At 35.0% G+C, this 10,950-nt stretch overlaps 1 protein-coding gene across 1 annotated transcript; it reads left to right on the top strand.

Annotated features, from left to right (window-relative positions):
- Nucleotides 1-1,452: 1,452 nt before the first annotated feature.
- On the top strand, nt 1,453-4,051 carry LOC109242960 (BURP domain protein RD22). Its single transcript, XM_019409852.1, has 4 exons — nt 1,453-1,602; nt 1,700-1,820; nt 2,433-3,014; nt 3,476-4,051. The coding sequence occupies exons 1-4, from the start codon at nt 1,564-1,566 to the stop codon at nt 3,901-3,903; spliced, it is 1,170 nt and encodes a 389-aa protein (XP_019265397.1). The 5' UTR covers nt 1,453-1,563; the 3' UTR covers nt 3,904-4,051.
- Nucleotides 4,052-10,950: the final 6,899 nt, after the last annotated feature.

Here is a 10,950-nt window from a genome sequence, read left to right as displayed (position 1 = left end):
CCTTTATCCAATTTTTGGTCCCCAAAATGGGAATTTTCCCATTTTGGGGACAACTTACTCCAACCATTCCCTTATTTTTTTTTCCCCAAACTTTTTTATATTCTTCTCTCTCTTCTATATTATATTATTATCTTGTTTTTTCAATTTATTTTTTAATTTCCATTAAACAAATTCCATCTTTTATTTTCATTAAAATAATTTCATATTTAAATAATATAATTTGTAAGCAATTATTACAGATTAACTAATAATTCAAATAAAAGTAAAATTATTGTAATACAAGATTAATTAAATATATATTACATAACGATAAAATTCATTCGAAATACTACATAAATTTATGTATTTTAATTTAATGTATTTTCAATTGTCATGTATTTCCAATCTTAATGTATTTTTAATTTTCACATTTCAATTTTAGTAGCATCAAATATTTTATATTCGCACCATTCAATTTTAGCAACATCTAATATTTTATATTTGCACCATTCATTTTTTGAGATGATTACATATTTTTTATACAATTATAAATTATAATAAAATTAACTTACATGTTTTACATAAAAATATTAAATGCACGAAAATTAATTTATTAAAATTATACGCCAAAGCTAAGATGTAAAATTAATATTATAAAGATATTACATAAACATAATTAGTTATATATAAAAAGATAAATTAAAAGATTAAATAATAAAATATACATGAATAGTGTACCCCATATTTGAGGGAATACTATTCATTCCCCATTTTGGGGAAAAAAGTCGGGAAGGGTTGGAGCTTCATTACCCCAAAAGTTGCCCCATTATGGAAAAATGAGGGAAGGTTGGAGATGGCCTGAACAATACAAATTTTCTACTACTCTTATTTTGGAAAAGGTGAAGACAAGGAAAGTACAAAAGTAGCATTATACTTGAAATATAACAACAACGATCCAGTGAAATCTCACTCAGCGGCGGATTTATATGGCCACTTGCTGGTGCTCAAGCACCCATTATCTTTGACCAAATTTAGTAAATTTATATAGAAAATTATAAAATATTTGGTTAAATATTCAGTGAGCACCCACAACTAAATTCATTTTTCCTCTTATTTTAGAATTTTTATCGACAAACTCCCATAATTTTAAAATCCTGGATCCGCCACTGATCTCACTAGTGATGTACGTAGTGTCAACTACCACTAGTTCAATTATACTTGAACTGTTAGAGACAGAATGTACCTATGAATCGATGTCACAAAGTACCAGCCAACCTCCAAGCTCCCAACCTTCTGATAGGAACCCTCACATCACGTACGTACAGTTTGCTAAATTGCATTCAATGCTGTAAGGCGGAATGCCAAAGACAGATGAAGTAATTTAATTGTTATAGGTGATGTGTTGCTTTTCTTATTCTTTTACTCTATCTATGATATTCTAGTAATATTATTCACTTATAAATAGTGCTCCAAACTATCCATTCTTTCCATCTCAACTTTGCTTTTAATTAACTTGTTAGCAATCGAACTATCCATTCAAATTCATCAGAGTTCTCTATCTTCTTTCTCTGTTTAAGTTCAACCATGGAGTTGAAGCTCCTTCACATCCTCACTTACCTTTCGGTAAGTACAATGTTATTTTTGCTTGATTTATAGTACGTTAGTTATTTTAAAGAAGCTATATAATGTTTGATATTTTTTGTTTGGGTTAATATTTCAGTTGGCACTAGTGGCAAGTTATGCAGCTCTTCCTCCTGCATCGAGCGGTCAAACTTATTGGAATACTAAGCTGCCTAATACTCCCATGCCCAAGGCAATCAAAGATTCTCTTCAGCCAACTGGTTAGTAGTAATACTAATTATGGAGTTAGTTTTTATTTTTCGCAGCCCCGTTTAGTGTTTAAAAAGTTTCTTAGTACGAATGCTTCAGTAGTTGCAATTCAAAGGTTTAATATGTAATAGTCAGCTAGTTAAAATGACCATAGCTTGGATTTAGATAAAATAAAATTGGATTAAATTACTTAGATGTTTTTTAAAAAAAAAAAGGAATATGGTGTTTTGAAATATGAGTATAACCTTTATACACCGTCCTGTTAATTATTCATCCATCTTTTTCACGTCACCAACTTATTTTTGTAATAAAACCTGTAATTACATTGTCAATATTATGCATCAAGAGATCTATATAAAAGCTAATCTTAAGAAAATTAAAACCATAAACCAAATTTTGGTATAAATAATCTTAAATATACATAGGGTACTGGAAGTTTTATACTGTGTAATAACAATCTTTTGAATTATCAATATATAGAGTTTAATTTAACATGTAGTAACAAGTTAATTAGTAACATTTACCAAGTTGTACGTTGCTTATCAGAAAATGAGAATAATAAACTCTAAACGTATTAATCACCATAAGGCTGAAATTATTGGCAAAAAATATAAATTTCCCAGGATTGACGGAGGACAAAAGAACTTCAGTGGAAGTAGGCAAAGGCGGAGTAAATGTCAACACCGGCAAGGGGCACTCCGGCAGCGGCACCAACGTCAACGTTGGCCACAAAGGGGTAGGCGTAAACACCGGCAAGGGTCACTCCGGCAGGGGCGGCACCAACGTCAACGTCGGTCACAAAGGCGTCGGCGTAAGCACCGGCGGAGGAACCCACGTCGGCGTCGGCAAAGGAGGAGTTGGCGTCACCACCCCCGGCCACCACGGAAAGCCGCCAGTCTACGTCGGTGTACGTCCCGGACCATCACCGTTTGTTTACAATTACGCCGCCAAAGATGATCAACTTCACGATAACCCAAACGTCGCACTTTTTTTCCTTGAGAAAGACTTGCACCAAGGGAGTAACATGAACTTGCAATTTGTGAAAACTACAAATCATGCCGCCACTTTCTTGCCTCGTCAAGTCGCAAATTCTATTCCCTTTTCGTCAAACAAGATGCCAGAAATTATTAACCAGTTGTCAGTTAAGCCCGACTCTGAAGAAGCTCGGATCTTGAAGCAGACTGTCCAAGAATGTGAAGAGCCAGGTATTGTTAATTAGATGGATTTAAGTGTATATACTAATTGTGTAAAAAGCTTTTATCCTTCGCACCAAAAAAAAAAAAAAATGTTTTTACACTATATCAGTGCAATTTAATTGATTATATTACTCTATTTTTCTGATTATATATTAGGTTTGATATGAAGATCGTTACCTGTTATTGTCATCAACTTGCCTGATGGTGTACTTAAACTCCTAGTTAGAAGATGAAAATGAGTTCGAAGGCTTTATATACTACTACTACTAAAGACTTGAAATTTTCACGTTTATTTGAAACTTGAATTTAAATATAAAATGTAAATTTATGTTATATATTCAAACGAACAAGTAACAACAATACTGCTCTGAATAGCCATCTTTCAATTCTATAAATTTGTCCCTTCGAAAAATGGCCATAAGGACAATATCTCTTTCTTACTTATTGTACATTTTATTTTCGAACTACAGGTATTAAAGGAGAAGAGAAATACTGTGCCACTTCATTAGAATCCATGGTTGATTTCAGCACATCAAAGTTAGGAAACGAAGTGCAACCAGTGTCAACAGAGACAGAGAAGGAAACTCAAATGCAGAAATACACAATTCTAGGAGCCAAGAAAATGGGAAATGGGAAATCTGATGCTGTAGTTTGCCACAAGCAGAATTATGCATATGCAGTTTTCTACTGTCATAAAACAGAGACAACAGAGTCATACATGGTTTCTTTGGTTGGTGCTGATGGAACAAAGGCTAAAGCAGTAGCTGTTTGCCATAAGGATACTTCAGCTTGGAATCCAAAGCATTTGGCTTTTAAAGTTCTTAAGGTTACACCTGGATCTGTTCCTGTTTGCCATTTCCTTCCTGAGGATCACATTGTTTGGGTTCCTAAGAACTAGGTTTATACATAGATGATGTTTTATTATCTTTTTATTTGTGTTGTTTTTATGTAATAATTCAGAGTATGTTGTGCTTATTAATTACAGTTTTATCTTGTAATACTTCACTATACAAATAAATAATTTCAGCATATGTTTTACATTTCCACACTTACAACTTCTGCTTTATTTCTTTGTTTTTGGGAGGGAACGGGAGTTTAATTCTGCAGGGCTTAAGCATTGTGTATCTCTCATTTTTTTTTTTTTTTTTTGGCTTCTAAATATATTCTCCCTCTCATTTTATGTGATAGTATTTAATTGGGCAAGCTTTTTAAGTAACAAAGAAGACTTTTGAATTTGTTTCCTAAAATAGCTTATAGATATTTGTATGATTATAAAATTATGTCGCTAAGGGTAAAATAATATTTTCTTAATTAGTGAAATTGAAACTCCGGACCCAAATTTTTAACTATCTTGATTTATATGAATTATCTCGTCTACTGAAAAAGAAGAAGAGCATTAACTGTTCCATATTCGAACAACTTAAACAGTTGGGACAATTTGATTTTCTCATATAATTTGTTGTTGTTGTTGTTGTTTTATTTTGATTAATGGTCCATTTGTAAACCAAAAACCATACTGGTGGACCAATTCCTTAATTGTGCATTAATAAGCCTATTAGGAAAAGCATGATGTGAGTGCTAACAACTAAATTTTAATTTTCTTCATGATAAAGATACTTTTGTCATTGTAAATGTAGGCAACATTATTCACTAACTAACCAAACATAATACCTACACAATACAGTTAATTTTCTATTCTACCTATCCCCGCCTCCTAGAGAAAAAATGAAGGACCAAAAACTATAAATCTTTCCAAATTTATTGGCATTAGCTAAGAAGCTGTGATGACCCGATAGGTCATCTAGAGATTTAACCCTTAATTTTGTATTTCGAAACCTCAAATAACTCCTTTTAGCCTTTCTCGATTTGGTGCGCAGTCCGTGACTCTTTCCGGAAGGCTTTTATGTGAAAAATTGATAAGAATGTGAATTCGTGCCTTAATATTTATTTGAGTTGATTTCGATCAATGTTTTGAGCAAACAGACCCGGATCTGTATTTTGACGGTCCCGGTGGATCCGTATTGTGATTTGAGTCTTGGGCATATGCCCAAAATCGAATTGGGAGCTCCCTAGCTCGAGCTATCGCAATTTGTTGAAAATTTGATGTTTAAAGGTTTAAAGAATTTATAAATTTGACTGAAATTTGACTTGGTTGCTATCGGGTCCGGATTTTAGTTTCGAAACTTGGTATATGTTTATTACTGTATATATGACTTGTCTGCAAAGTTTGGTCATCTAGTTGTTAAAATGAAAGTTCTTAAGTTTTATCGAAATTTTTATTCGTTTTGGTGTCAGATTCGTGGTTCTAGGTGTTATTTAGGTATTTTGATCGTGCGAGCGAGTTTGTATAATATTTTCGGACTAGTTTGTCACGACCCTTTTTCTTAACAAGCCATGACCGGCACCCGATCACTAAACTTGACACAGCGAACCATCTGCGCTTATCAAGTCTATTATAACTTCAAACTTTATATGCAACAAGGCAATACTTTAACCAAATACTTCTAATTAATTTAAATATCTAAAATAAACCAACCCCAAAATTTTATTCGTAGTAACCACTGAAATACTGCTAATTTATTATCGAGAACATCTGAATCTTAACCCATCGATAATCTCTATGAAGCCTCTACTGATAAACTGACACACTGCTCAGGACATGAGATTGTCTGGCTAGTTCTCCAAGTAAACAAAAATATAACTAAATAAATATGACTCAAAGGAATACTCCACGAACAAAAGCAGAGCTCACCAATAGTACTGGAAGAGAGGGAAGTCCTAACGTATAACCTGCTCGCCTGCAAAATCGGTTCCTATGTTGTACCGCATACCAACGTAGGTTTCCAAAAGAGAACGTCAGTACCATTCATTGTACTCAGTGAGTCTCAACGACAGGGGACGAAACTTTAACAAAATATACATTACGAGCAAAGACTCCAAATGCATGTAAAATATAAAGCTTATAAGAGCAATTCTAAAATAATTGCATAATAGCAGTTTATGGATATTCTAAAAGAAATTCTTTTCTTTTTCTTTCTTATAAATAATTACTTCACTTTATACTTCGGGAGTTCCAACTATCCTGGCTTATTTCTGTCTTAGTCACCGTGTGACCGGCACAGGTTCGATCCTGACCTGATCGACTAGTCCCAATCCACGAGGTGCCACTCGTTTCATGGTTCTCAGTGCTCACGTGTCATACCTTAGCCTGGTTAGGCAAATTCTCAGCAATGAGACACTCGGCTCGTGTGTTCCCAACTTTGGCACAAGTAGTTTCAGGAAGTCAACGCCTTGATCAGGAGCCTCGGCCTGGACGATGACCCCTTCTCAGAATAGAGGATACTCCCAAAAATCTTTTTTTTCTAAAACTTATTCTTGTGACTTTTCAACTCTAAATATTTTTGGAAAGTGATCCAGCAATATCCATAATAATATTCTTGAGAGTACACATAGCATAAGTATGAAATAAAATTACTCAAAGTACTTTTAAAAATTTTCTCTAATTCTTGAAACTTTAACATGTAAGTTCATGTAATAAAGCATAAAAATAGACGCTTATACTTGTCGAGTGAAATATATAAGCTTTAACTAGAATATACTTAGTCAACATGTACTCACTCGTTCCAATTAAGCACGTGTTCACTCTTTAACATTTTATCAAACACTTTGTGGGCATATTTTTGTGAGTAGAACCACTTTAGTAAAGTGTTATATCCACTCACCTCAAAACTCCTCGAGCCAATACGTAGGCTCCAGTCCAATTTATACCCGTCAAACAATCGATTCTACAACAACCAGTGCATTTTAATTAATTTTAAAGTTTCACACCTAGACATAAAATTTAATGTTGATACAGAGAAAGAAGGGAATTAACTATTCAATTCTTACTACTACTTTAGAATAATTGACAATACGGATCTTTATATACCTGAGTTCAAGAATTAGTGATTCGTAAAGAATCCTAGAATTTTCATTGCCTGCGTGAATAGTTCGTTGCCTCTGTTTCTTGAGCAAACAGAATATTAATTCTGTTTGGTTCTTGTAAGGTTATTTACACCTCTTACTTCCAACAGCCCTTTATGAGCTAAGGCTGTCACGCGTTCTTTTATTTGTTTTCCTTTTTTTACCGACTTAACTAGTATTTAATTATACCTACTTTTAATAAATAATAATATTATAATTATTAATATTTCTCTAATTGCATATCTAATTATTTATAAATAGAGAAGTAACTCAAAATCAATCACAAGGGTTTAAATACGTAATAGAAATATAATTTAAGGGGAAAAAAAATTAAATTCTATATTTAGCGTGTCTTGAAACTTTTATAGATTTGAGAAGTGTTACAATCTTCCCTCCTTAAAAACATTCGTCCTCGAATGTTGCTAGGGCCTTATTCTTAAGCTAATAATTATTTCTTAAGTCCTTGAACTTCTTAAGTTTTCTTAGCACTACTAAGTTTCCCAAGGGACTCAAAATTTTGGCTAACTCCCTAAATTTTCAAAACTTTCGGCAGAGTCTCCCTGTAAATTTGACTATCCAAGAAATATCCCTGTCACTAATACCATAACTACACCAACAACAACCAAATATACCATAACAGACCATTCATAGGCACCATACACAACTCATAAACTAATTTACTCACAATCCGGCAAGGAGGTACCAAAATAACCAACCAAAATCTAAAGCACAACACTTCTGCAAAAAGTAAATAACTTTAATGAATTAAATATACTATGGCATGGTACTAAATTGTTAAATAACTAAATATACTCTGACAGAACTAAATTACTTCAACAACTAAGTATAATCTAGTAAGGACATAAACACATGCTAACTTGTATTTAATAAATGAAATATAAATGCCAAGCGAAACCTAGGTTCACATACCTTGTTCCTCAAATAAATATGGATACTTCTTTCTCATATCTTCCTCGACCTCCCACGTAGTTCGAATCATGATTACTCCATAAAACTTTTGCCAATGATATATCTTTTGTTCTCAACTTTCTTACTTGCTTATTGAGAATTCCTATAGGTACCTCTTCATAAGTCAAGCCTTCTTTAATTTTTATGGTATCGGCATGTATTATATGCGACTCATCATGAATGTATTTTTTAAGCATAGACACATGAAAGACAGGATGAACAGAGGACAACTCAACGGGCAGAGCCAGCTCATAAACCACGTTTCCTTTCTTTTTTATAATTTCATAAGGTCCGACAAATCTAGGACTAAGTTTCCCTTTCTTACCAAACCTCATAACTCCTTTCATTGGTGAAAATTTCAAAAACATCTTATCACCAACCATGAACTCTAAGTCACGATGCCTCTTGTCAGAATAAGACTTTTGACGACTCTGAGCCGCTTTCAGCCTTTCTCTGATTAGCTTAACTTTCTCTAAGGCCTCACAAAAAAACTCTAGACCAATCAACGACACCTCTGTTGGTTCAAACCAACCCACTGGAGACCTACATCTTCGCCCATACAACGCTTCATAAGGAGCCATATCAATGCTGACCTGATAGATGTTATTGTAAGCTAATTCTATAAGTGAAAAGTAATCATCCCAATTACCTCAAAAATCTATAACACATGCACGCAACATATCTTTGAGAGTCTGAATGGTCCTTTCTGCCTGGCCATCGGTCTGTGGATGGAAAGTAGTGCTCAATTGACCTTGGTACCTAATCTTTTCTGGAATGCTTGCCAAAAATGCACCGTGAACTGAGGGCCTATGTCAGATATGATTGAAACTGGAGTATCATGCAATCAAACTCTTTCTTTGATGTACAACTTCGCATATTGCTCTGCGGAATCTGTCGTCTTTACTGGTAGAAAATTGGCGGACTTTTTCAGTCAGTCTACAATAACCCAAACTGAATCATGCTTACGGTATGTGCGAGGTAGACCTACTACTAAATCTATATTAATCATCTCAAATTTCCACTGTGGTATCTCTATATCTTGAGCTAGGCCATCAGGGCTTTGATGCTCGACTTTGACTTGCTGGCAATTCAAATATTTAGCCACATGATCTGCAACTTGCTTCATGACTTTCCACCAACACAACTCTTTCAAGTCTAGATACATTTTGGTAGCACCTGGGTGGATAGAGTACCTCGAGCTGTGAGCTTCTTCCATTATGGCCTTTCTAAGATCGTCTACATCAGGCACACATATCCGATCATTCAACTTCAAAATTCTATCACTTCCAAGTATGAAAGCTGTGATTTCTTTGTTTCTGACTCCTTCTTTTGATTTCACAAGGTACGGATCTTCGTCTTGCTTAGACTTAACATGTGCAACAAGGGAGGATTGCGCAAAGGCATAAGCAGTTATACCTCCTTCTTCGGTCTCATCCAATCTAATTCCATCATTCGCTAGTCTTTGAATTTCTCGACTCAAAGTTCGCCTTTGTACTGCAAGATGGGCCAGGACACACATTGACTTTCTACTAAGTTCATCTGCGACCACATTAGCTTTTCTCGTGTGATAAAGGATATTGATGTCATAATCCTTCAATAGCTTGAGCCACCTTCTCTGTCTCAAATTTAATTCTTTCTGCTTTAAAATGTAGTGGAGGCTTTTGTTATCTGTAAACACTTCAGAATGCTCGCCATAAAGGTAGTGTCGCCATATCTTTAACGCAAACACCACTGCTGCAAGCTCCAAGTAATGTGTGGGGTAGTTCTTCTCATGATTCTTTAACTGCCTGTAAGCATAAGCAATAACTTTTTCATCTTGCATAAGAACACAACCGAGACCAACTCTGGAGGCATCACAATAAGCTGTGAACCCACCTGAACCTCTCAACAAGGTTAACACAGGTGCAGTGGTCAACCTTTTCTTTAACTCTTGAAAACTCTGCTCACAAGTGTCTGACCACTGGAACTTAACTGCTTTTTGATTCAACTTAGTTAATGGAGTTGCAAGTGAGGAAAACCCCTCTACAAACCTTCTATAGTAGCCAGCTAACCCCAAGAAACTTCTGATTTCGGTCGGCGTTGTCGGCCTTGGCCGGTTCTTGATTGCTTTTGTCTTCTGAGGCTCTACTTTTATGCCTTCACTAGATACCACGTGGCCTAAGAATGCCGTTGACTGTAACCAGAACTTACATTTTAAAACGTGGCATAAAGCTCATTCTCCTTCAAGGTCTGCTATCCTAAGGTGGCCTTGTTGGCCCAAGAACAGGTAAAGTTTTGAAGAATGACAAATGAACTCAGTCATGGTCCAGGTCCATCATGTGAAGTACAGTGATGATCAACCTGCACATGTGAGATGCACGTGAAGGAGATAAGTCTCAATGATCAAGAAGCAATATCTCCTGATCTGATCGAAAAGGTTGCATATTGGATAAGGAGAGAAAGTCTCCTTATGTGAAGAGAACACAATCCGGATAAAAGATAATGTTGGAGTTTGTGTTGTTCAAGGACTCAACTTCGATGGAAGATCAGCAATTGAGTCTTAATCAAACTCTAATTACTAACTCATTGAATAACAGTGATTGTTCTCTTTTACAGGTATTGCACAAACGCAGAAGTTAAACTAAATTGAGAGCAAAAGAGCGAGGCAATTTTGCAAGCAATTTATGTGAGATTTGAGTGTGCATTCCTGAAGCTACTTGAACGAGATAGAAGAACTAATTCCATTGTGTCTTTCTTTATTTCTAGTTCAATTGTACTAGGTGATTTAAACTTGTACCTTTTAGCTTTCATAGAATCAATTGTATTAGATACTTAGAGTGTTCAAGTTATATGCTAACTTGAAGTTGTCGCAACAGTTGAGGCTGTGTGCTACAACGGGATTAGAGTTAATCCTTAGGTTTACAAAGAGTTTTGTAAATGCTGTTTTGGCTCAGTGATTTTAGTGGAAGTTTGGGAAAATCCTACTGAGTAGTAGGTCGTGGTTTTTTCACCTTTTGAGCCAGGTGCTTTCCAC

This window comes from Nicotiana attenuata, unplaced genomic scaffold (genome assembly GCF_001879085.1).
Source record: "Nicotiana attenuata strain UT unplaced genomic scaffold, NIATTr2, whole genome shotgun sequence".
Taxonomy (NCBI): domain Eukaryota; kingdom Viridiplantae; phylum Streptophyta; class Magnoliopsida; order Solanales; family Solanaceae; genus Nicotiana; species Nicotiana attenuata.
This window is presented reverse-complemented; position numbering and strand designations above follow the sequence as displayed.

Bases quoted from the DNA above. Each gene is read 5' to 3' on its own strand.
- LOC109242960 (XM_019409852.1), top strand. From the start codon at position 1,564: ATGGAGTTGAAGCTCCTTCACATCCTCACTTACCTTTCG. The intron at 1,821-2,432 runs GTTAGTAGTAAT...TAAATTTCCCAG, and splicing joins AGATTCTCTTCAGCCAACTG to GATTGACGGAGGACAAAAGA. The intron at 3,015-3,475 runs GTATTGTTAATT...TTCGAACTACAG, and splicing joins CCAAGAATGTGAAGAGCCAG to GTATTAAAGGAGAAGAGAAA.